This window comes from Pipistrellus kuhlii, unplaced genomic scaffold (genome assembly GCF_014108245.1).
Source record: "Pipistrellus kuhlii isolate mPipKuh1 unplaced genomic scaffold, mPipKuh1.p scaffold_m20_p_5, whole genome shotgun sequence".
Lineage (NCBI taxonomy): Eukaryota > Metazoa > Chordata > Mammalia > Chiroptera > Vespertilionidae > Pipistrellus > Pipistrellus kuhlii.
In genome coordinates this window covers 4,599,328-4,626,503 of record NW_023425551.1, presented here as the reverse complement: position 1 = coordinate 4,626,503, position 27,176 = coordinate 4,599,328, and the positions used below count along the sequence as shown (strand labels likewise).

The 27,176-nt window shown below is 38.4% G+C and overlaps 1 protein-coding gene across 3 annotated transcripts in view; it reads left to right on the top strand.

Annotated features, from left to right (window-relative positions):
- The window catches only part of ESR1 (estrogen receptor 1), a 288,931-nt gene that overhangs the window by 154,357 nt on the left and 107,398 nt on the right, over window positions 1–27,176 (top strand). For all 3 annotated transcript variants that reach the window (XM_036414430.2, XM_036414427.2, XM_036414428.2), the window contains exon 5: window positions 25,200–25,535. In XM_036414430.2, the coding sequence (XP_036270323.1) occupies window positions 25,200–25,535 (336 nt within the window). The remainder of the gene's footprint in view (window positions 1–25,199; window positions 25,536–27,176) is intronic.

Sequence of the window (27,176 nt, the reverse complement as noted above, 5' to 3'; positions counted from 1 at the left end):
ATTCTTTGGTGCTAGGAGGTAGATTAAGCCCAGTCTGGTCTATTCTCTCTGAAAGCTGAAATAATCAATGTGTGAATATGTAAAAACATTTTTTTTTCTTTTAGGGGACCCATACATTGACCCCACTTCATAAAAAATTCTGTTTTTCCTAATTAATGCCCTGATACAGGCTGGCTGCATAAGTATAAATTATGAATACACATTTTTAATTTAACAAAAATTTTAATATGCAAAGACATAATAAAAGGTCTTCCCACTGTTTTTAAATAGAACTCTAGATAATTTAACTGCACAAAGCCAGTCTGTGTGTCTATACATATCATTGTAAATGTATTTTATATCTGTAAAATATCTATCTGATTAGTTTGCTAACATTTTAGTCTACTTGATCTATCATCTGGGCAGCTTAAACACAGAAATTAATTTTTTCTAAACATCAATAAAAATATTGAATCTCTACCCATGACATTGAGTCTTTAGCTTCAGATAAAAGCAAGAACCACATACCTACCCCCAACTTAATGGCAAGGCTGAATAAATTCACTGAAGTGCCCTACGGTTTGTTAGAGTGCCTGATTTTCTTACAGTAAGACATTGTTTTAATCTGTTAGGATGCCTACCAATGAGCCTGACTCTGATAATCCCTTTTCATAGTGCGATTTGTTTCATCCACACATCCCACAGCACTCTCAATCACTCAACCCTTCTCTGCTTCTTTATTTCTCTATTGCATTTCCACCCTTCAAAACATTGTGTCATTAATTTTTAGATTATGTTTATAGGTTGATGTCTGTAAGATCCATATGGGAGGTTACACACAAATAAAACCTGCTCCCACATTTTGTTCAGTGATGTACTGCAAGCCCTTAGATCAGTGCCTGTGTGTAATAGGCAGTCAACACCAGATGTGGCATGAACTAACAGAATGAGTGAGCAAGAGTGAAAGTACACTATAAGTGCTAAACTATGAATAATAGATTGAAAATCATGAGTCCTATTTTTTCTGATTAAGAGAAAATATCTGGGAGTTAAAACTTGTATAGCAGTTAGCTTTCACTGCATACCAGGGCCTCACCTCAAAATCTTAATGGTGTACAACAGTAAGGATGTGATTCATATGCCAGGGGATCAGCTAGGAGGCTGCTGAGATTGGCGGGGCTTGCTCACATGTCTGAGGTCAACTGGCTGGTTCAGCCAGAGTGGCTGCGATGACTGTTTGGCTTCTCATCCAGCAGGCTAGTCCAGGCACGTTCCCATGATAATGCCAGAGGCACCAAGAGAGCAAGCCCCGAATCACAAGCCCATTTCAATCAAGCCGTTGCTCACATTACCTGGCGATGTGCAGTGGGCCAGAACAGGCCAAGTGGTGAGTTCTCAGTCTGTGTGAGAGGGGCCTTCAGAGTTAGGTGGCAAGGGTTGGAAAATGGGGACGATTTTTATAATCTATGACAACCTGAAATATCCACTTTTCAGATTTTGGACTAAAAAGTTTATAGACAGAGTGTCATAGGCTCTTACATGTAGAAGGGATCTCTGGCTTCATTTACAATAGGAATCTTCTATGTAGTATACCGGCAGCTTCTGTTGGAGTGCTGAATACAAATATTTGTTTTTATTTTCATGCCTCTCTCATATAGATGATGTAAAGCAGGAAAACCTAGGAGTAGATGTGGGCCAGTGCTTCTGGAAAAATCCAGGCTGGTTTCAGAGATGCTGGATTTCACTGAGCTATCTAGATGTGGGCTCTGTGTATGCACATGTACGTTGCAATGGCTTAGGAATGCACATTAAAACACAATCAACTGTAAGGCTACTTTATGTTCACTGCATACACAAAATTAACCAGCAGGCATCGGCAATCATGCTTTTATTTTTATTTGTTATGGTTAGAATCCTGATTTAATTTTTGATGCTGAAATAATTTCATTGCTTATGGAGAGGTCGCGGCTTTGGTTCTTGTCCGCCTTTCTGTGTTTCAGCTCATTGCTCTTGTCCACTTACTTTTCCAAGAGTGACCGTGTCCCACTTTGACTGATGACAGTCTCTGAAGGCCTGGCAAACATTTCAGAAAGGGTCTTTCTTGTTCCTATCATTTGCTTTTGCCAAAGTAAATTGTTCTTTACTTTCGCATGTAAGGACCATTTCTGTGGATAGAACTTAAAAAAATGCAGAACTTTGCTTTTGCCGGTGAAGCTCAGTAGATAGGGCCTTGGGCCGAGGACTGAAGGGTCCCAGGTTCAGTTCCTGTCAAGGGCACGCACCTTCGTTGCAGGCTCCATTCCTGGCCTTGCTCAGCTCAGGGCAGGTGCAGGAGGTAACCAACTGATGTGTCTCTCACATCAATGTTTCTGCCTGTCTCTCCCCCTCCCTTCCACTCTCTCTAAAGGTCAATGGAAAAATATCCTTGATTGAGGAGTAACAACAACCAAAAAAAAAGCAGCACTTTGGAGGAAGTAATTGTATGAATAAATTGTGGCTTTTGAATTCTGTAATCCCCAGACTTTATGAATTCTCATGTATTTAATTTTTGTTTCAATGATTGTGGTTGGGATAATAAATGGCGTCTAGAGCTGAAAAGAATGTAAAGGTCACCTTGCCCACCTCTTTGTTTTTCTGCTCATTGTTCTTGTCCAACGTATGCAGCTAGTTAGCAGCTCAGACAAGAAGCCAAGGCTCCGAACTCTTGGTTCAGTGCTCTTTTCATTGTATTGTATGACCTAAGTGGTTTAGATCATCACGAAAGATAACAACGTGCACAAGTAAGATATTCATATCACATAGACACAAATTATGAGTTAGGAAAAATTACTGTGGACACAAAAATATGACTATTAACAAAAACACGAAGCAACACACTTGGCTTAGTTACTCAGCAGAAGTATAAAAAACATTTATATGGAAAGGGTGATGGATAGTTTACAAAGAATGACTGAATATTTAATTGCTTTATATTGCTTAATTTTTAATATTAAAAAAAACAGTTTTTTTTTCCTCTTTAAGCCAAAGGTTTTCACTATCTTTAGATAATAATTTCAATAATGTTGTAAAGCCTGTTTTCTTTTTTAATTGTTTAGGCTATTCTGGTATTTTTTTTTAAAAAAAGGTAACTTTGTCCAGTTGAAGGAATCCTGGCTAACGGTCAAGTGTATGAGTCTGGCTCTTCCAAGGGCCCTTGGGCAGAGAACTCAATTTTTGTGAACTCTCTTTTTACATCTGAAAAATATGGGTTTAAAATTCAGTGGTCTCAAAAGCATCTTTCAAATCTTAAATTTTATGTTCTTTTTTAAGAATTCAAGATTGTCTCGTCAGAGTATTGTATAAGGTTGATATTTTTTGAAAATTATGTTTTATGATGTAAGTTCAGACTACATAGGGAAAGATCAGAATCTAAAGTTAAAGGTAGTTTATGAATATAAAAAACAACCTCAGCAGTTATACTTATATTTCCAGCCAAATTTGTAGAGCAGCTAGCAACTGCAAACATCTGTTGGAAAGGACAACTATAAATCTATTCTCTGCATTAATTAGCATGGAAAAAAAAATTTCTTCTGAGGGGAGAGTGTCACAAAAAAGTAGTTTGATATGAACAGTGATATGAGCAGATGGTTATAATATCATTATAAATTATTTAGCCATATAAGAGACAGAATTCAAAGAAAAGTTTGTAGAGATCTGACTTTGAGATGATAGCTAAGCTTTCTGTTATTAAAAATGCCATAGTCACACCTAAGAGTTGAGTCCCAGGAGCTGAGGAAACTTGCTAAATTCTGCATTGTGGCACAGAGAAAGAAAGAAGCTAAAAGACAGTGTGAATTTGCACAGGTTCCTGAATAAATATCACAAAAGTCAGTCTGGTGATGTTTACTTAAAACTTATCCAACACACTGGTAGCCAGGCTTTTTGGAAATCACAGAAATATACTCTCGCCCTAAGAGAAATCCTAAGGTAAAGCCTGGAGTTATATGTGGAGAAATGTTCTGGTTACACCTAGACGCAACATGTGCTTTAGTTTAAGGCTGCCTGAACAAATAAAAATTTATGAGAAACATACACAATTATCCTTCAGTGTTTAGGTCTTTAAAAGCTTGCTTTGAAAGACCAGGTATTATTACATTTCTTTTGTATTAACATTTTAGCAGTGTTATTTAGAAAATTTTACTTAACAAATGCCAGGCCAAGTCCAAACCTCACCTAAATTGTTTAGAAAGTACCTTCCTTTAGCATTTACCACGTGCAGGTATTGGAGAGACAGGTCCAATGTGGTCATTAGCTGACCACAAGTGCAGGCTATCTAATGGTGGAAAGAGGCCATTCGCTTAAAAAGATGACCACGTCCCTTTAGTCCCTCCAGAAACCTAGGTTAGAGTTGGCCTAGTGATTCCCGCTGTCTCAGCTCACCCACCTGTTTTAACCTTGCTGATATCACTGCTCTCAGAAATTAAGCAAGCTCAAGTTCGCCAGCTGGCTCTTTGTACTATGTTGACTTCTGGCTAGTTTGTTGAGGATATGTCTTGTTGACAAGTGAAGTCCTGCCCACCCTAGATTTATTTCCCTCTCTTTATGGCTCCCATCTCATAGAATACATACCTGTGTGAAAATACCAACTGCCTCACCAGGCTATTCTGAGAAGCAAAGGCATGAGTTATATTTGGATCATTACATATTGGTATACAGATGTTAGGTATCTATACTAATGAAAGGGTAATGTGCTAATTAGACCTGGTCGACTGGATATCTTCCAGACATCTGACTTCCTTCCGGACAGTTAGGGGGTGACCAGGCCAGCAGGGGGGCCTTTAGAGGGTAGACAGGTCAACAGAGGTGCAGTTAGGGAGTTACTAGGATGGCAGGGAGGTAGTGAGGGGGCGACCAGGCTGGTAAGCAGAGGCAATTAGGAGCAATCAGAGAGGCGACTGGTTAGGAGCCAGCAGTCCCAGATTGCGAGAGGGATATCCAACTGTTGGTTTAGGCCCGATCCCACAGGGTCTAAACTGGCAGTCAGACATTTCCCGATGGGTCTCTGATTTGAGAGGGTGCAGGTTGGACTGAGAGACCCTGCCCCTTGCATGAATTTCATGCACTGGGCCTCTAGTTATTATTCATATACAGTGGTTGACTTTAGCTTTAGTATTCAGACCACCTGGGTTCAAATTTTAGCTCTGGCTAGTGATGCGTGTGTGTGACCTTGCACAAGATACTTAATCTCTCCAGATCCCTGTTTCTAATTTATCAAATGAGGGTTATTATAGTATATATAAACACCTACCTAATAAGAATTAATGTATAGCTTTCAGTGTTATACTTAGCTTGCAGTAAATCCTCCATAAAAGTTGGTTGTAATGGGTAATAAAGAGTAGATTTATAAAATGTCTGATCACTATGTTATACACCTGAAACTAATATAATATTACCATGTTTCCCTGAAAATAAAACATCCTCCGAAAATAAGACCTACTTACAGGTTTCCTTCTGAGTGAAATATAAGGCATCCCCCCGAAAATAAGGCCCCCCTAGACTCTGTCTCAGAAAGCTATTGCTAAATATGAGAGATTTGGTCCACTGATTCTGAAAGAAATGGAGTCACAAGAAATTCACCAGGAAATTCAGGAATTGAATTATTATGATGATGTTCCAGAAGATGATGACATGATTGTCATTGAATAAATGAGTAAATTCTTGATACGGTAAGATTCACAGTTTGTCTGGTTTGTGTTGACAACTACCGTACTACCGTACCATATAAAGGTAATAAATTTCCTTTATTTTCATTTAACAATAAATGTGTACCATATTCTTCTTCATGGAAAAATAAGACATCCCCTGAAAATAAGACCTAGCACATCTTTGGGAGCAAAAATTAATATAAGACACGGTCTTATTTTCGGGGAAACAGGGTATATACCAACTGTACTTGAAAAATAAAAAATAAGAGTACACTCAATTATGGCCTTATGTACTTCATCTAATAAGGTTCAATTTCATTGTAGTAATGTCACCATCACAATTATTCCAGAATTACTAGGTAATTAGTTATGTTTTAAATTCAGTTTGAATAATCAGTTATATATAAAATGTGGTACCAAGCCCCGAGGAACCTACAATTTAGCCTCCTGCTAACCCTGGCATTGGGACTTCACCTTCTGAGCCACTTACTTCTTCAGGGTCTTTTCCCTCAGGAACCTTTGGCTGTAGGTCAGGTCTGCTCACTGACTACAGAACACACCTTGTCACTTTGTGTCGTCTTCAACCTGAAGCTTCACTGTTCCGTTTACTAAAAGCCCGTGTCTTTTACTCACTGACTCCCTGGGAGTCATCCCATTTCCCCTTGAATACTATGAGATTCTTTTCTGGTGTTAATCGGAAGGGCAGGTGAGTCACTGTGGGAGCCTCCGTGTTCATCCAGCTCCTGAGCTTTTTGAACCCCGCAGCTTGAGGACAAGCTGAGTGCGTGGGTGTGTGGTCAGTTCCAGCTCTGAGAGAGCAGTTTCGGCCATCTTGGCTCTTTTTTTTTTTTTTAATATTCAATTTAATTTTTTGTTGACTGATTTTCTTTTTTAGAGAGAGAGGAAGGAAGGGGGGAAGAGAAGCATTGATTTGTTGTTCCCCTTATTTATACATTAATTGGTTGATTCTTGCTTGTGCCCTGATCAGGAATCGAACCTGAAACCTTGGTGTATTGGATGATACTCTAACCCAGTGGTTTTCAACCTTTCTAATGCTTCGACCCTTTAATATACTTCCTCTGTTGTGGTGACCTCCAACCATAAAATTATTTTTGTTGCTACTTCATAACTGTGATTTTGCTACTGTTAATGAATCGTAATGTAAATACCTGTGTTTTCCGATGGTCTTAGGCTCTACAGCAGCGGTTCTCAACTGGTGGGTCACAAGCAGGGTCGCTAGGGTCTAACCAATTGAGCTATAATACTTGGCCAGGGCTTATCTTGGCTCTTGACTCCTGCTTGACCTTTGCTATCTTGAAGAACAGACATAGTCTTCAAGTCTGTTCTCTGCCTCACTTCCACTTCCAATCTTTGGCATGTCCCATCTATACGAAGTTTTGATTTTTGATGTTTAGGCTATTTATCTGATTGCTCACTTTCTTATTGCTAGAATCTTAATTGTGTACCAACTTTGCTGTCACCTACCCATGGCTATACCAACCACTTAGCTGTGGCCTCCATTCTGTCACCAGATCCCATCGCCAGCATGGTCTCAGAGTGCCCATGCCTGGTTGTGCTGTACAACCAGCATGAAGCCAATGGCCTGGTGTTGTGTTTAATGTGTCATTGCTTACTAAACACTTATATACACGAGGTGAAGGATTAGGCTATGTGCCAGATAGAGTTCAGTCAAACTAGTAGCTTAGTATTGTATTTTAAATATCCATTTATCTCATATCTATCTAGATAATCCAAATGAAAATAAATGATTAAACTAGACACCATATTTTAAAAATCATAAGAAATCTAATTATTCTTTCTCCTCCAGGCATGTAACTCCCCTCCAGGAGTGAGCCATGTGCGAATAGCTCAATACCATTACTTTTTTATAGTGAATTTTGAAAAGTGTGTGTGTGTGTGTGTGTGTGTGTGTGTGTGTGTGTGTTTAATTATAAAACATTCCTAAAGGGAAGATTTTAGGGAAAGAATAAGAAATTGAGGACTAGGAGATATTTCAAAAATGTTGGTAAAACAAGCAGAGAAGAATAAACCCAATCAACACTATATGACAATCAGAATTTACTTAGTCAATTGAGGAAATTAAAAGCATAAGCTTTTTTATAAACAGATGACTGTTTTAAAGACAGTGTATTAATAAGGGTTAATTTTGACTTAGGAAAGAAAATAATTTAAAATCTTACAATGGAAATGAAAAATACATAATCACCATTAAAAATAAACTAGTAAATTTTATCTAGGACTCATGAAATGTTTTTAATATTTGATGAATATGAACTAGTCAAATGTACTGGATTCAAAAAAATTCTTAAGGAGACACAAAGGATTTTTATGTCCCAATACTATAGCAACAGAATGCCAGCAGGAAAAATGTACAGAAACATCAGTTTTCTTTTTTTTATTGATTTTTCAGAATTCTTTATATGGTCTAATTTTAATTTATGTATTTTAAATAGATTAGTATATAGCTTGTCTTTGCTTTGCTTATGCTATCCCCTATTTCATGGAAAATCTTAAATTTTAGAATTTATCATACTTTTTCTTTATCAGAACTCATTTGTGCTTTGAGTTCTGTTTCATAAATCCTTCCCTGCTTGGATAACATAAAGTAATTTATTTATATTCTGCTTTAAAAGTCTTATTGCTTTTCTTTTTCACATTTTACTACTTATTCCAGCTGGAAGGGGTTTTGGGGTATGACATGAGGTACGAATACAATTTTATGTTTCCATCGGCATAAACAAAATGCCCCAGAGCCATTCATGGAATGGTGCAGTCTCCCCGCATTGATCTGTAACGCTTCCTCTAGTAAACATGAGGTTCCTCTAAATGAGTGAATTGGATTCTGAGCTCTCTCGGCTATTTCTTTCCTCTATGGGTTAATGCCTTCACTAATACCAGTTTTAATTTTCATAACTTGGTAATTGCTTTGACTTTATAATCCTTCTTAAAAGGGAATTTGTTCATCTTCAAAATTGTTTTGCTATTTATGGCTATTTTTGCTTCCAAGGAGTTTTAAAATCAATTTTTAATGAAATTTCATTGAATTTATAAATTAATTTAGGAAGGATTGACATCATTATGATAGCCTTCTAGCCCATTAACCTTATAGAACTTGTCATTTATTTTGTCTTTTTAGATGACTTTCAGTAACATTTTTCATTTTCTCTAAATTTAAAAATTATTCATAGTTATCTCATTTTACTGATATTTGAAAGACATATTGCTTAAATATTACATGATCTGATTGTTTCAGATGTCAAATATTTTTTAAAACTTACAGCTTTGGGATTACATTGCCTACTCATTTAATATTTCCCCAAGCCATTAAGTAGCTTTCAAAGCATGATTTTTAGGGTAACTACATTAATATTCCAGTAAGGACAAATCATAATTTACTTAATTATTTCCTTAGTTATTGGTATTTATATTTAGTTTTTTCTTTTTAATAACTAGTGTATTTATTTATTTATTTTTAATTTTATTTTATTGATTTTGTACAGAGAGGAAGGGAGAGAGATAGAGAGCTAGAAACATCAATGAGAGAGAGTCATCGATCAGTTGCCTCTTGCACACTCCCCTCTGGGGATATGCCCGCAATCAAGGTACATGCCCTTGACCGGAATCGAACCCGGGACCCTTCAGTCCCCAAGCCGACGCTCTATCCATTGAGCCAAACCGGTTTCGGCTATTTTCTCTGTGTAATATAGATTTGCTATGTTTCATGGAAATAAAATAATCTTAAATATATTTCTCTTTTAAATCTATAACCCTGAATGAGTTCATCACCATGCCACCCTGTTAGTGATCAGCCCTCACCATTATCATTACTCCCAACAGGGTATCTCTCTTGTTAGCTCTGAAGTGTTTACATTATTTCTGATTTTCAAAATTTTAAACAAGATTATGAATGACTTTCTCACTAAATCTTTGCAAATGATAATTACTTGCTTAGAATTTACTCCTAGAACTTGAATTACTAAATCAAAAGGTAAGCATGTTTTTCTATGACTTTTGATATAAATTGTCAAAATCAATCCAATGGTGGTTGGTTTGGTTCAGATATCATTATATATATATATATATATATATATATATATATATATATATATATATATATATATGTGTGTGTGTGTGTGTGTGTGTGTGTGTGTGTGTATGTGTGTGTATATATATGTATATATATGTGTATATATGTATATATATATAAACTCTGTAAATATTATAAATTATGATATATATGATAGAAATGTATTATATAGATTACAAATAGTTTTTAAGCACTTTAATTTATATAAACTTATCTTGAGTCATAAAGAAGAGAGTGAATAAATGAATGAATGAATGAATGAATGAATGATTCTGGCAGGATAGGCAACAGAAAGGTACCAGCAGTTAACATTGGGTAAAGCAATTGTAGTTTTTTTTTGTTGTTGTTGTTTTTTTAAAGTATTTTATTTATTTTCTACCGAGAGGAAGAGAGAGGGTCAGAGAGCTAGAAATATCGATGAGAGAGAATCATCAATCAGCTGCCTCTTGCACCCCCTACTGGGGATGTGCCCGCAACCAAGGTACATGCAGTCCGCAGGCTGATGCTCTATCCACTGAGCCAAACCAGTTTTGGCCAATTATACTTTTTATTTTCTGCTTTTTTTTCTTTGTAGTTTCTGTTTTTAACATGTATATAAATTATTTATGAATACAATAAAAAATCTAATTTAGATATTGTTTTAAAAAATATACACTGAGTGGCCATATTATTATGATCTCTGAACGCATAATTATCTGGCCACTCAATGTACTTATGAATAAGGGAAAGCTTGCAAATCTTGAAATGTCAAGGGACCAGGAGATTGTGGCCCCCAGCCTCTGGCTTGTAAGTCCTCTGCTTTCTAATTACCCATAATGCAGTTCTTATACATGGAAAAATCTTATTTTAAAATCCCAACTCTGTGGTCAGTCTACACTGAGTGGCCAAACTATTATGCATTCAGAGATCATAACAATCTGACCACTTAGTGTATATTTTTATTGATTTCAGAAATAGAGAGGGAAAGATAGAAACATCAATGATGAGAGAGATTCATTGATTGGCTGCCTCCTGCACGCCCCCTACTGGGGATTGAACCTGCAACCCAGGAGATGTACTCTGACCAGGAATCGAACCAAGGACCCTTCAGTCCTCAGGCTGATGCTCTATCCACTAAGCCAAACCAGCTAAGGCTCAACTTTGATATTCTTATATAAGTTAAGAGTCTACTTCATTTCTTTCATTTTTTAGGAAATTTCCTTTATGGTAGTTATTTTTCTTTTTATATGTTTCTTCCTGTCTTTTAGAAGTAAGATTGACCAGCTACCTTACAATGCAACTGTGTTCATTGTTATCATTGTACTTACCTGACACATTTCACAACTGGTAATTATATTATTCCTCATTTGGTACTTAACTATATTTTAGGTGAACTCAGAAATACCATGGGAGTGAGCTTGATTAATGTTAACATCATGATGTTGAATATCATTATTAAATGACAGATTTCTTGGAAATGAAAATGCTTTTTTTTTATATGTGTGTTTTTTGATGATGGGAGGTAGCCTCCATTAAAAATGGTTAAGAATACATGAAAGCTACTAACTATATACTTTTTCCTCTCCATGTTTAAAACCGATGCCCAAAAGGTTACTGTGATTCACTCAGGAGGTACTTCATGAAGCTGGAGGGAAAAAGTTAAAAAAAAATTTTTAATCCCTGACAGAATGCTTTCAATCCCTTTTGAAGGTTAGTGGAGATAACTAAGGAACAAAGATTTCACAAACAATGAAAGCTTTCCAAACAATTGAGAAAAAATTGTTTTGAAACAATGAATTATGTCCCATTCTGTTATTTGATTGTGTTTTCTTAAGGTAATAACTAACAAAGAGTTTGATGATTTTATGTTTAAAGTCATTTTTTTTTTTTCTCAGCAAGACATCCCATGACCATCAGGTTTCTTTTCACAAGGATTTTGTAACTGATCCATGGTCACCCATGCTGATTGCTTGCCCCACATCCACTGGGAGTACACACTGTTCCCCCCCAAAATTGCAAAGTTGAAATATTTTTTATTTGGGCAACTTCTGCAATCAAGGTGATTCACCCTATCTTCAGAGAACACAATGGAAAAAGGCAGCCTAATCTCTGTGACCTTAAACTTCCTCTGAGACTTAGAGACGGGTTAGCACAGCTGGTGAGAGCTTGGTGCTAATGACACCAAGGCCATGGGTTCTCTCCCATTACAGGGCAGGGAAACTCAAAGGAAAACCCCCACGGCTTCGGCACAGACTCCCTGAAGCATCTGCTAGCCATTCAGGTGAATTGCATGATAACTTAGGGAGACCCCAACTTGAGCTGGTGGTGGGACCAAGAAAGAGGGCCAATTGAAGCTGGGAGAGAGACCCTGGAATACCCAAGACCAGACACAGTGGAAGACAAGGAAATTTAAACGGGTTTCAAGAAGTGTGTGTCAATGCAAGACAGTGCATTCGAGGGGTGTAGCGAGGAAGACTGGGTTCACCACCAGGAGGGTTTTTAGATGGAGTGACTGCATGAGCCAGTGACAGGGCATCAGCCTCTAAGGCTTTTCTTTACGTTTTTTTCAATCACTGTATTAGCCAGTTCACTTGCTATGGGTGTCATACTTCTTTCTCACACTCAGTAAGCTTTCCCCTGCCCCCTTTGTCTGTATCTTTCCAATGTTTCACTCTCCTATATGTGTGTAGCTCCCGCTAATGGTCTCTGAAAATCCACCAGAGACCTCAACCCTGTGTGGTCTCTCTTTGTCTCTGCTTTGTCTCCGGCAAGGCCTCCGTCCCCACTCATGGCTGCCTCCACGAGTGAAGTAAAATGAATGTAGGGCTAGAAACCCGTCCTGGGACCATCTCTCCTCAGGCTCATTAATTGTTCTGATTTAGAGAGAGCAATACTGCTTGCATTGCCCCTCCCCAAATCAATTAGGTTAGACTCCCTGGGGTGCATCCCAGAATTGTTTCCAAATGCCCTCGCTGATTCTAATCAACCCAGAGTTGAACCCTGCCCCAGTGGCTGCTACCTGTCCCCCCTAAGCACTGTTACACATCATCACATGTTACTTAGTCATGGCACATTAGTCTACTACATGGCCCAATAGGTAACCACTCGCCACTGTGGCCATTTAAACTTGCATTAAAATTAAATAAGATTATAACTGCAACTCCTCCGTCACTCCAGCCACATACCACCAGGGTTAGTAGCTCACACATTGGACAGCCCAGCGAGGGGACATTTCCATCGCCAGAGACTTCCACTGAGCTCTGTTAACAATCAGGGAACATCATCACGTTGGAAAGGCAAATCCAAAGCATTCTGTGCAGTTGGTAGATGCTACGCTGTATCCCCTATAACATTTGAAAATTCCTTTATGAACCCCTTAATTTTTAAATTCAGTTGAAATGAGTTTTGGTTAATTTCAGTGAACTGAGTTAATTTTATGTGATTTGCTCAGCCTACCTGTGTTTAAGTTATCTCCCTTGTTAGAGTGTTGAGCATCTCACTCAATCCGTAGTGTTTTGTTGTGTGAACCATCTAAAAACAATGTAATCATAGAGATTATCCCCTCTGAAATCTGTATTATTTTATGGAAGAGATGAACAGCTGGTGAAAATAGTCCCAAGGTTTCTAATCCCACAGAGGAAAACAAGGTGTCGGTCACTGCCTTGCACATGACATTTGAGAAATCCGGGGAGGGACAGATCTCATACGCTAATAACACGTCCATATAAACATCCTTGCAGAGCCTTATGAGAACAGGGATGTGAGGAGTGGGAGACAATTGACCTTAATGTCATTTTCACTTACTAAAAGCTAAAAGTAGCAATTTTACCAGCTGAGTATCTATACATATAGAAGCCTAAGTGACCCTCTGACCATCTGATGGTCTGACCCGTAGTTACAATGCTCATTGACCACCAGGAGTCAGACGCTCAACGCGGAAGCTGCTGAGCTGTGGTGACTTGGCAGCGGCGGTTCTCTGGTGACACACCTGGAACCAGAGAGGAGGGAGACCAATTCCGTGGTGTGTCACCCGAGAACCATCCTCACAATCCGGGATCCCTTGGGGGATGCTGGAAAGCTGGTTTCAGACCAATCCCCACAGGCCAAGCCGAAGGACCCCACCAGTGCACCACCAGTTCATGAATCTGTCCACTGGGCCTCTATATTACTGATAAAAAACCAAAAGTAGCCATTGTACTAGCTGAATATTTATTGACTTTTGGTGAGAGTTACGTTCTCAAATAACTTGTAATCTCATTCATTACACTCTGCCTCTATGCACACAATGATGTGGATTTTCACCTGTACCTAGTGTTTCACTTCACATGCTCTCTTGCTATTTTAAATAATTTTATTAAGTCCTGCTCACACATGTAAACAGAATTCGTTAGCCCATTAATGGGACTCATTATGCTCATTTATTTTTGCCAAGAACTACTGAAAATGATCATAAATGACTATGTAATTATAATTAAGATTTCATAGATGCATACACTTTATTTTTAACATGTTCATTCTGTTAAGTTTCACCTATTTCAATTAATGTCAATTATAAAGAAAAACTATTAAGATAACTAATATCCTTGGTATATAAGCTAGTTATTGTATTTAATAATTATAAAGATTAATAAATAATATAGAGATAATAACTCTAGGAAGCTTATTCTATTAGAAATTCTAAGAAGATTAAATAGAAAAACTTATTCTGATAGGACCTGGTAACCAAAATGATCTATTTCCCCCCTTTAATTTCAGTCCATATATTTTTAGTTTTAATTATGTTCTCCCAAATATGGCTGTGATATTTCAGATTTTGTAATATTATGAAATAGAATAACATATATTAGATCTTTTTACTTACTAACCCTAAAATGATATGTATCACTAAATTACCAGAACATCTTTTTAGTAATAAGGTCCTTAATTCAAAAATGATTCCTTTAAAAAGTTGTGACAATCTTATAATTTTCAAAGTAGCATTTTTAACCCCCTTTGCCCATAATTTTTCTTATTTCCATTTAGGACCTTTCATCAAACTTAAATTTTTCTTTCCTCTACTATGTTCTTTCTCCCTGAAAAATAAAACCTCCAGTTTCAGCAGCTCTGTGTTCTATTCATTCACTTTAAAATCATGGAGAAAATAATTGTTATTTTCTTACCCCTGTCTCCAATTCTCTCATCATTTTTAGTGGGCCAATTTTCTCCTTTTTCTCCTGTCTACTCTAAGAAACTTTTTACTCTGCTCCATTCCCTGCAATTTAGGGTTTACAATTTCTTTGAGGTTCTCAGGTTATCCTTTGTACTCGTGTCTACTTTTTCATTAAAAGAAGACTTCAGTCTTTTTTTGACGTTATCATCTATATATTGCTGCATTTGAAACCCATCTGCCTATTGACTAAAACGAACTATCCATCCTGCTTAATGATGCCAAATGTGTAACTTCTGAATGAGTCAAAAATCATCACGCATGATGAAAGAATTTGCTAGTATGTTCAGGTTACTGTGTTATGTGCAATGAAGCTGATGTGAAATAGCTCATAATGAGCATAATATCAAGAAATAATAACGGGATCCTGCATATCCTGTGCACTGGGTCAACAAGCCATAAGGCAGCTCACCATTTTGTTAGAAATTTGACAAATCACGCTAGTATTTGGGGATAGGATAGCAGAGAAAAGGGCATGAGCATTGGGATAAGCAGTGTTGAGTTCTAATTTTTGTCAGTCCCCGATTGTGTGCCTCTGAGCTAAGCCATGTTACCTCCGCCAGCCTTTCATTTATAAAATGGGATTTAATATCTCAGATGTTTCAATGCAATGATGTGCAAATCATTCTCCACATTATACAGTACAATAGGCCTCCACAGTGATACTGCTCTGTATTCAGGGTAGGACAGGTGAACTTCAGCCAAAAAATAGCCATTTCAACAAGGGACCATTTTTCTCTTTTTTGGGGGGGAGGGGTGATGAGTATTTATTTTTAAAAACTTTATTATAGACTGGCTGGAATGGTTCAGTGGTTGAGCATCAACCTGTGGACCAGAATGTCACGGTTCGATTCCCAGTCAGAACACATGGGAATTGTGGGATTGATCCCCAGTGTGGAGCATGCAGGAGACAGCTGATCAATGATTCTTTCTCATCATTGATGTTTCTATCTCTCTCTCCTTCTTCCTTCCGCTTTGAAATCAATATATATATATATTTAAAAACCCACAAAAATATTTATTCCTACTGTCCCTTCCCTCTCTCACATCCTCCAAGCCCCCACCTCCCTCCCCTCTCGCCATCACCATACTGTTGACTGTGTCTGTGTGTCATGCATATACAATATGTTCTTTGCCTAATCCCTTCACTTCGTTCTTCCAGTCCCCCCCCCCTCTGACAGCTGTCAGTCTTTTCTATGTAGCTAAGCCCCTGTTTCTCTTTTGTTTGTCAGTTTTTTAAATTATTATTGCATAAATATGCTACCCAGGTAGTTGGCTAAGCTTTCCTTCACATCATCTACTAATGAAAACCTCAGTATCATCTCTAAGGGACATATGGGGTTGAATATCCCATTGAAAAAACTCTCAACTAAATATTCTTTCTAGTTTTAAAAAGACTTTTAATTCAGGTACAAAGCAAGTCCATCCCCTTGCTTGTAACGACTTCTACCCTTTCCTCATCAAGCAGTTCAGGCAGTTTTCATGAACTTAATGATTACACAAAGCCTTTTCCTGAGGCTGAAAGCCTGAGAAACTGGGGGACCCTTTTGAATAAACCCAAAAACCCACGTGTTCAGCTCTCATAGCTTCCTTTGGAATTGGATCAAAGCCCTGCCCATTGAAACAGGATATTTTCAGATTGTTTGTTGGAGACCTTTCATCACAATAATAATATACTTTATAGACCATCAACATTTCAAAAAATGTAGTCATATTGAAAAAGACACTTATCAATTGTGAAAAGTTTTATTTATTATTAAAAAATATATCTTCATTAATTTCAGAGAAAAAGGGAGAGGAGAGGGAGGAAGAGAGAGAAACATCAGTGATGAGAGAGAATTATTGATTGGCTGCTTCCTGCACACCCCACACTGGGGATGGAACCTGCAACCTAGGAATGTCTCCTAATCGGGAATTGAACTGTGACCTCCTGGTTCATAGGTCAATGCTCAACCATTTCGACTAGGCAATTGTCAAGAATTTAAAAAAATAATGCGGTTGGTATATATGTGGCACTAGCCTTTGTGAAAAAGGGCAAAAGCCTTCCTGCAAGCTCTGGGGAAATCCATCCACCAGGAAAGCCTAGACTCTGTTTCATCTGGATCTCCCTTGCGGGCATACAAGTTCTAATTTTGTGAATTGTAAATAAAGTCTAAGAAGTTTTCCTGAAATTATAGCCAGAGGAGCATTTTTTTTTTTCTCATTTGGGCTGAAGTCTTCATTCTGATTCTCAATCCTTTATCCTAACTTCTGACACCGACTGAACATGAACAGAATAAATGGCTTTTAAAAATGGATGCAGGTGCAATAAGGGCAAGGCCAGGAAGGCACATACTCATCTTTTCTGTGTTGATGAGTTTTTTATATTTAATCCCTTTACCCTTTTCACCCAACATCTCTCCCCTCTGACAGTTGTTAGTCTGTTCTCTGTGAATTTGAGTCCATTTCTATTTAGTTTGTTAGTTTATTTTCATTAGATTCCACATGTCAAGTGAACTCATATGGTACTTGTCTTTCTCTGACTAGCTTATTTAAGTTAGTATTTAACTTAGCAAAATGGTCCCTCCATGGGGAATATTTTCTCGCTCACCCCTTTCTTTTTTAAACAGTGAAGTAGTATTCCATTGTGTAAATGAACCATATACTTACCTTTAGAAAGTACTAGGACTTCAAAAACTCAAGTGATGACATGGACCTCATTCTGTACAGTTGACTTACGATTGGACTGTTAGCCCTGCCTGATGCATTGCTAAGTCTTGAACTGTTTTCACAGATTTTTAAAAGGCGACACATGCAGTTCATGTTGGTTTGAGAGTGTTCTGGCCACTTACTATGGAGATTCTTCTGCTCCCTTATGTTAAGGATTACTGACATCAGCTTTTGAATTTTGACCCCAGGCTTCTTTCTTTCTCTGTCTTGCTCTTTCCCTCTCTACAGCAGTAGAATCCAGGTTTTTATAGGAAACTAGAAGCTAGGGCAGGTTGCTAAGTGCCTGCCCACTGAAGGACATGTGCTCTGGAGCAGCATAAACTTAGCATTTGACATTTGATAACCTGGCTTGCTTAGGAAATTTGCAATTCAATGTCAGCTCCAGCAACTGTAAGTAGAGGACCCAGTGGGTGCTTGGTGAAGTCAACAGTTGTGGAGAGGCCACCTGCATTAGAGGCATTACTTTTTTTTTTTTTAGTAGATAAGAACTTGGAAGACTGAGTAATGGAATTCAAATGAGATGGGGTGAGAGATTTGATATTCAGGAATAAATCACAGCATAATATATCTGCTACTTTGGATTGAATGAGGAGTTGCTAACACTGAAATCTAGTCAGAGAAAAGGAAAATAGGGATTCTGTAGAGAAGCTGGCCCTGGGATAATGCTGCTGCCCTCAACGGAGTGCTGTTTCTTTGAAAGGCGCTGATTCAATTCACTGCATAAAACATTCATTGATCATTACCTCGGAAAGGGAATTTATTTACCAGGCACAGCATTAAGTCTAGGGGGAAATACAAAGAACTAGGCGCAGCCCTTATCATTGAGAAACGAAATTGTGACATGTTTCAGAGAGGAATTTTCTGGATCAGGGCAACAGGGAACTCCTCAGGTGTAGTATGGTGAGATAGAATTGCTCCTAAAGTATCAGGGATAAGAATGAGCTATTTCCTATGGCTGAGCTCTCTTACAATAGGGTGGTCAAACTTTGTCATCATCGAGGCTTTTGATAATTTTTCATTTCATCATTCTCTAGTCTTAGAACTAGTTCAGAGTGATATTTTAAGAAAGGAACCCCGGTAATTTGTACTAGCCACCAGGATAAATTCATCATGGAACATGGATTTATTGAGCCTCTAATTCACCCAGCACTAGGTTTTTGGGGTCATAGGGCATAGTCAGAGGTCTCTAATATAGTTAAGGTGACAAAGTTCACAAAAGAGAGTCTATAAAACAGAATATCCCCTTGTAAGCCTTGAGAAACATGATAGGCACCCGCTTGAAGATTTGCTGAAGCTCCTGCTGGGTTGAACTTGCTTGTGACCCAATTTTGGGGCTGTTGGATGATGACTGTCCCACTGGCAGGCACTTCTGTTCAAGAGCATGCAATTGGGTGTGGGTGACTCAAGTGAGGGTGAGAAGACTCATCCGTATCCACATCAGAGACAACAGGCACTTTATTTTCTCCAATTCTGCACCGAGCAGCATCCGACAAAGAAGAGACCCCTGGGGAGGTGGGGAGACTATTTATTTTACAGGTTAGAGAAGGAAACCAAAGAATCTGAGTTGCAGAGATGCTAAGGAATGGAGAAAAGAGAGAGAGCATCCAGGCTGAGCCCTGGTGTCTTATTTATTCCTTTGACCACAGAATGCCTGCCAGCAGGAGACTCATCACTAAGATATTACAGGGGAATTGAGCCAGGCAAGAAAAAATAAGGATTGCTTTTCTCCTCATCCTGTAAATTTTGTTATTAATAAATGAGATTCTCATGGAACAGTCTGCCGCAGCTGTCTCCAGAAGCAAAGTTTTATTAGCAGATTTTATTTAAATGCACAGTAGTTTTAAGAGTGAACGTTATACTTTTAAATAAAAAAGTATGTCATTGAGAACACATGTGGGTTGTGACTTACCCCCTTACTTGATTTGGACCTTGACTCTTGGCTTTTTTGTTGCTGGGATAAGGCAGTGTGATTATACATGTGGCTAAAGGTGTGGTAATCTGTGATCAATTTCCCCTCCCTGCCTAGACTTCTGGGAAAATTACAAAACACTGTGCTCTTATATGAAGGCTATCTCTTTGGTTGCTTTAGCTTCCACAAGGGACATTAAAAAACAAATAAACAGTAGAGCAACAAGTCAGAATAGAAACAATGCAGTCCTTTTTAAAATTAAATTTGAGGCAAATATCATTAAAATCCTATATAATAAAAGCCCAATATGCTAAGTGTTTGACAGTTCATTTGACTGTCCAACCAGATGCTATGACATGCACTGACCACCAGGGGGAAGACACTTCAACCAGTAGGTTAGCTTGCTGCTGAGGTCTGGCCCATTGTGACTGGGTGAGATGGGCTAGACATGCCTGGGAGCCCTCCCTCAATCCCTCCCTGGCCCCAAAACAGGCCAGGCCAGGCCAAGGGATCCCACTGGCGCATGAATCTATGCACCAGGCCTCTAGTAAATTATAATTTTCCAATGTTATTTGGAAAAGAGAGAGATTAATGTGGTTTATGCACTTACAGAAGAATTAATCTAAAAACCAGTAACTTTTATGGGTCTTGTTTTCCTGATTATAAAATATATGCTAACTGTGGAGAAGAATTGTTATGCTATTTTGTAGTTGTGTTTTTCAAGTGCTTTTTGGTCAGAGAGCATCAGCTCAACAGGGCAGATGGAGACTTGGGTTGTTGTGAACATGTGGGTACATGCTCTGCAATAGAACATGCATGACCAGGCAGGGCTGACAGCATATTAATTAAGTTTTCTTCAGTTGTACTGCTGCAACTGTTCACTTCCATCACTGATAAGTCCTCATTGTCACAGCAAATGAAAACTTAGCTCTGGGGCCTGAGAAGAAGGAGAGCCCCGACTGGGCTTGCATAATGTGATTGGCCACGATGGTGGCCTTGGAATGGCTGGAGTTGACTATTAAAAACTGTTTCTGGCCCAGTCAGTGCGGCTCAGTGGTTGAACATTGACCCATGAACCACGGAGTTTCAGTTCAATTCCCAGTCAGGGCACAGGCCTGGGTTGCAGCCTTGATCCCTAGTGAGGGAGAGTGCACGAGGCAGCTTCTATCTCTCTTTCTCTCTCCCTTCCTCTCTGAAATTAGTAAGAAAATATATTTTAAAAACTCACAAAAACAAAAAACCCCTTCTTCCTTATATTACTAGTAAGTAAATTCTACTTATTCCCTAATCCTAATACAAACACACATATATAAAAACACAGCCTTAACCACTCCACCTCTGATATCCCCATATGGCACTAATTATCTTCAGACCTTGCTAAAAAACTCCTGCTATAGGTTAAGAAAGTCTTGGAGGGATTTAGACAATACAGGATAAAACAGTGTGTAATGGAGATTAATTAATTGGCAGTTAATTGGATTGGAAGGGAGATCTAAGGTAGGCCAGGAGACAAATTAGGGGCTGTTGCACTGATGCTGGCAAGAAGGGTTAGGGGTGAGAAGTAGGATGGTGGCAGGAATAGACATGAAGAAATCCTAGATTGTGTTGATTTGTTGGGATTGAAAGAGAAGGGAAAGAGCATTAAAAAAAATGAACTGGATAATTCATAGTCCTCTTGACCTGATACACTTGGAGGCAATGAGAATATTAATCATAATCTATAGTGACATATTTTACCTTTAAATTTCTTTTGTTGTCCTTGGTGTGACCCTGGGCTTGGTAGTTATTCTAAATTTCTTTACTTGGCTAAGTGGGGGACTATAACAGTTCCTGCCTTATAGGATTCACTAGTGTTTGATAAGGAAACATTGGAACGGATGCAGGGGAATTTCCAAGCAAGTTTTATTAGTTTTTGTTTTTATTTAATTCTTAACTAATAAGCATTTATGTTTCCTTCAACATGTTGAATTAAAGACTTCTAGTGTATCGCTTTGGTTTTTTAATACCCCGTGAATAATGTGGAATTATTGAAAAACAAAACAAAGGTTATTATGCAAATGTTTGAAATATTTAACACTACATTAAAGTAGTCTTGGAAGTGGAAAAATAACTACTGAAGTTGTACTAGCATTTTGTCTAGGAACAGAGTATGAAGAAGAAAAAAAGATCATTCCTGAAAAAAGAAAATTTAAAAAGTTAGAAGGTGTTAGAAGCAAATCATACAATGAATTCTATTAAGTAATGAATATTTAGTTAGTGTATTACTTTTTATTGAGATACAATCACCAAGCCAGAGAATTTAAAAAATTAAAAAAAAAAAGGGAGTGATCAGATGAACTCTAAAATTATGTTTCAAAATACCTGGTTTGACACAGTAAGACAGATCTTCTTATTCCAGGCTCAGAACATAATTGTTTAAGCAGTTGATATGTCTTCATCTCCTTTATCCTTGCCAGGACTCAGTCCCTGGCATGACTCCCAAATTCCAGACAGATTGGGAATAATATAATAATAGTGGTATTAAATGATAATAATATATTAATTCTGGTGTTAAATTACAGAAAGCGCCTTCCATTCTCAGTCCAATTGCCTGTGTTTATTAGTTTAATAAAATTCCCTTAATCTAACACTTCCCAGTGGATTAGAATCATGCAGATTCACACAGATGGTCCTAAATAGAGGTTCTATCCTCAACTTCTCCAAATCCTTGCAACAGCGTGACAAGGATATTAGAGAAGGTTTACCGCATGGGACACGAGGAAAACTGGTGGCATTTCACACTTAGGTTGGGCTTGCTGAATGACAGATTGTTCTTGTTGTTGTTTTTTAAATCTCTCAAAAGAAACCAGTGGGTGATCCTTGAATTATCATAAGCTTAAAGTTTTAAAAGAAATTTGCCTTGACGCTAGTATTTACTCAGTGACACAACTTGAGAACTAATAATGTGTGCACACTAACTAGCATATCTGTTGCATGGCAGCTGTGTTGTGTTGCTGAATTGTTTACTCAACTCTTCTGGAAAATGACATTTTCATGTCCTGAATGACAATACATCTTGGTTATATGGCATTGTATAAGCCAAAAAATGCTGTTTGCTACAAATAAATGTCTTGACTGTCAAGAGGCTGCCTGTTTAATGTTTGCCTCGTTTAAGCTAATATTTTTTTCCCTTTGTCCTGTGAACTGGTAGTTTGGTGTTTTGGTGTAGTTTTCTTTTTTCACTGTTAGGTAAAGTGAGTTAGATAAAGGGAAGTGACCTCAAGTAAAATACATATCAATTTGTGTCCCTCCTCTACAAATAATATTGGAAAAAGTCTGGTAGGGAACAGATGATGACTTTTTAATTTTATCTTTGGATTTTAATTATACATGTCATTTTTTTATGTCCCATCTCTATAAGGCACAACCTGTAATCACAGGTTCTGATCAGCCATTCTCATTGAGCCTGGGCTAACATAGAAGTTGGGCCATCTTTCACCTCTTCCTCAATTCCAGTTCGATTGCTTTGAACGACTATAAAATATTTGTGCAATCTGGTCACTGGTAATGACACTGGTATATTGCTGCATCTGTCGGTATAATTATATGAGTTTTACCCTTCATTTTGTTTATGTGATTGATTTATGTATGTTGAACCATTCTTTTACCCCTGGAGTGAATGCACTTGATCATGATGTATAATATTTATCTTTTAATGTGTTGCTATATTTGATCTGTTAGTATTTTGTTTAGTATTTTTGCATTGTATTCCCCAGAGATATTGGTCTGGCGTGTGTGTGTGTGTGTGTGTGTGTGTGTGTGTGTGTGTGGTCTCTGCCGGGTTTTGGTATCAGGGTTATGTTGGTTGGCCTCATAAAATATGTTAGGAATTAGTGCCTCTTCTTTAGTTTTTTATGGAAGTATTTGAGAAAGATAAGTATTAAGTTTTTCTTAATACTTATGAATGTTTGGCAAAGTTCACTAGTGAAGCCAGCTGCTCTTATACTTTCATTTTTTGGGAGGTTTTGGATAATTGTTTCAATTTTCTCACTATTGATTGCTCTATTTAGATTTTCAAGCTCTTCATGATTCAGTCGAGGAAGGTTATATATTTTTAGAAACTTACCCATTTCTTCTAAGTTATTGAATTTGGGGGCCTATAGTCTTACATAGAATTCTTGTATGATCCTTTGTAAGACTGTGGGTGGGTAGCTTCACTGGGCTGCAATCACAGATGCCTAGGACTGTGGAGCAAGTGGCTTGTCCCTCTTCAGTCTTAACTCACATATTGTGTGTTGGAGTGATGGTCAATCTGCATATTACTCTTTTATTAGATAGGATAGAGGCCTGGTGCAAGGGTGGGGGCCAGCTGGTTTGCCCTGAAAGATGTCCCGGATCAGGGGGGGGGGGTTCCCTTGGGGCATGGGGAGGCCTGGGTAAGGGGCCTGTTCTGGTTTGCAGGCCAGCCACGCCTCCTAGTGCCCCAAGCTGAGGCCCTGGTATCTGGGGTTTATTTATCTTCTACAATTGAAACTTTGTAGCCTGGAGCGGAGCCAAGCCTTCAGCTTGCTCCATGGCGGCAGCCATTTCTGTTGGGATTTATGTATCTTCTATAATTGAAACTTTGTAGCCCGAAGCAGAGGCCTGGGCTGGCCAGGGTATGTGGAAAGCTTGGCTTCCTCCATCGCTGGAGGTAAACCCTAGCCTCCTGCTCTTTCCAGCTCTGTGGCTGCCACCATTTCTGTTTGGATTTGTTTACCTTCTATAATTGAAACTGTAGCCTTGAATGGAGGCTTAGGCCAGCAACGGCAGGTGAAAAGCCTGGCTTCCTTCATTGCTGGGGAAATTTAAGCTTCCCTCCTGCTCTCTGTGGTCGTAGCCTTCTTGGTTGGGTTTATTTGCATATTCACTCCTGATTGGCTTGTGGGAGTGGCTTGTGGGTGTAGTGGAGTGATGGTTAATTTGCATATCACTCTTAGATAAAATTATTTATAGTAGAAGCAGTGTTTGATGCTAAGCTATATTACAAGGATAACTAATTATAATTTTATTACATTTATTTTTGTTAATCTTCACTCCAGGATATTTTTCTATTGATTTTTAGGGAGAGTTGAAGAGAGAGGGAAAGACAGAGAGAAACATTGATTTGAGAAAAACATTTATCGGTTGCCTCCTGCACAAGCCCTAGCCATGGCCTGGGCTGGGGAGGAGCCTGCAACCAAGGTAGGTGCCTTTGACTGGAATTGAACCTGGGACCCTTTGATCCACAGGCCAATATTCTATCTACTGAGCCAAACCAGCTAAGGCTATAATTCTGTTCTTTTCATAGCATCTGTTACACACACACACACACACACAATTTGTCAGTTCACAAAAGCCAATTATTCAGTTTTCAGAAGTTTTGTAAGCTGCTTGATGTCAGACAAGTACCTTGAAATTTGTCACGGTAGGAGTATTTACACAATGGAAACTAGTGAATGCTACAAATCAAAGCCTTAAAAGTTTTTTTTCCTGAACAGTGGTTGTCAAACACCAGCATATCTGTGCCTTCAGGTATTTCTTCAAATAGAATAAAGGGTTATTAGCATAGAAAGTTCGTTCACATGATTTAAAGAATAAGCTGTGTTTATACTTCTGTGTTCTCAGGGTTACGGAAAGACCGAAGAGGAGGGAGAATGTTGAAACACAAGCGCCAAAGGGATGATGGGGAGAGCAGGAATGATGCGGGGACCTCTGGAGACATGAGAGCTGCCAGCCTTTGGCCAAGCCCTCTCTTGATTAAGCACACGAAGAAGAACAGCCCTGCCTTATCTCTGACAGCCGACCAGATGGTCAGTGCCTTGATGGAGGCTGAGCCCCCCATAATCTATTCCGAGTACGATCCTAGCAGACCCTTCAGTGAGGCTTCGATGATGGGCTTGCTGACCAACCTCGCCGACAGGGAGCTGGTTCACATGATCAACTGGGCAAAGAGGGTGCCAGGTAAGAACATTGAGCTGGACTTTTTGTTTTTGCAAGTCAATCACTACATATTCATGAACCAGCTGCGATGTCATAGGAGAGAGCAACAGTAGGAAACAATAGTTTGTAGTCTAATTGGTTTCAAGGTTACATCCGAATTTGTCGATTTTTAGGGTCAGCACACTGTAATTCTCCTGGAAATTATGAAATAATAAGAGGCTTGGTGCACAAATTTGTGCATGGCTGGGGTCCCTCCTGGCTAATTGGGGCTGATCGGGGCCAATCCAGGCTGGCTGGCCAGGGGGAAGGACTGCAGGAGGTTGGCTGGCCACAGGAAATTGGCTGTGGGAGCGCACTGACCATCAGGCAGCATCTCCAGCATTGAGTGTCTGCCCCCTGGTGGTCAGTATGCATCATAGCTACTGGCCGGTCAGCCCATTGTAATGGTCACTTAGGCTTTTATATATATAGATGCTTTAAAAAATATGGAAGGTTAGAATACTTAACCTGACATTATATTTAACCTGTGTTAAAATTTACCAAAAAAATGTGGAGTAGACACATAATAAATGCAGTTAATATTATGCTGCATGTTCACAGTATCAAAATGTTTAACATTAAATGGTCTACAATACATATATTTTTAAAATTGAGAACTTTTTTCAGAAAAACCTCAATTATTAATAAATAATTTTGCCTTAATTTTTTTTCTCTTAAGATCTTTGTGGACTGAAGACAGAATAATAATTTTCTTTACTGAATGCCCATTATTTACTTGACTCTCTCTATTCTTAATATTTTAGAGCAGTGTTTCCCAAACTTCTCTCATAATGAGAATCACCTGGTGGAGTTGTTAAAATACTGAATTCCAACTAAGAAGTGCTAAACTAGAATTTTTGGGAACATATAGGTAAAACTGTATATTAACTAGTGCTCTAAGACAGAGCTGTTCAGAACTACGATGTTTCCCCGAAAAAAAGACATGCTCCGAAAATAAGACCTACTTATAGGTTTCCTTCTGAGTGAAATATAAGACATACCCCCGAAAATAAGGGCCCCCCCCTAGGCTAAACATGAGAGATTTGGTCCACTGATTCTGAAAGAAATGGAGTCACAAGAAATTCACCAGGAAATTCAGGAATTGAATTATTATGATGATGTTCCAGAAGATGATGACATGATTGTCATTGAATAAATGAGTAAATTCTTGATACTGTAAGATTCACAGTTTGTCTGGTTTGTGTTGACAACTACCGTACTACCGTACCATGTACAGGTAATAAATTTCTTTTATTTTCATTTAACAATAAAAGTGTACGATATTCTTCTTCATGGAAAAATAAGACATCCCCTGAAAATAAGAACTAGCGCATCTTTGGGAGCAAAAATTAATATAAGACACTGTCTTATTTTCGGGGAAACAGGGTATATTGTCTAAGACAGAGCACTAAGTTAAGTATACAATTTTACCTATATGTTCCCCAAAATTCTAGTTTAGCACTTCTTAGTTGGGATTCAGAAATCTGTATTTTAACAACTCCACCAGGTGATTCTCATCATGAGAGAAGTTTGGGAAACACTGTTTTAGGGGAAAGGTAACACAATAGACCAATTAGGTTCTCACACTGCTCCTGGGCGAGCTGTAGAAGGATGCAGTGGCTG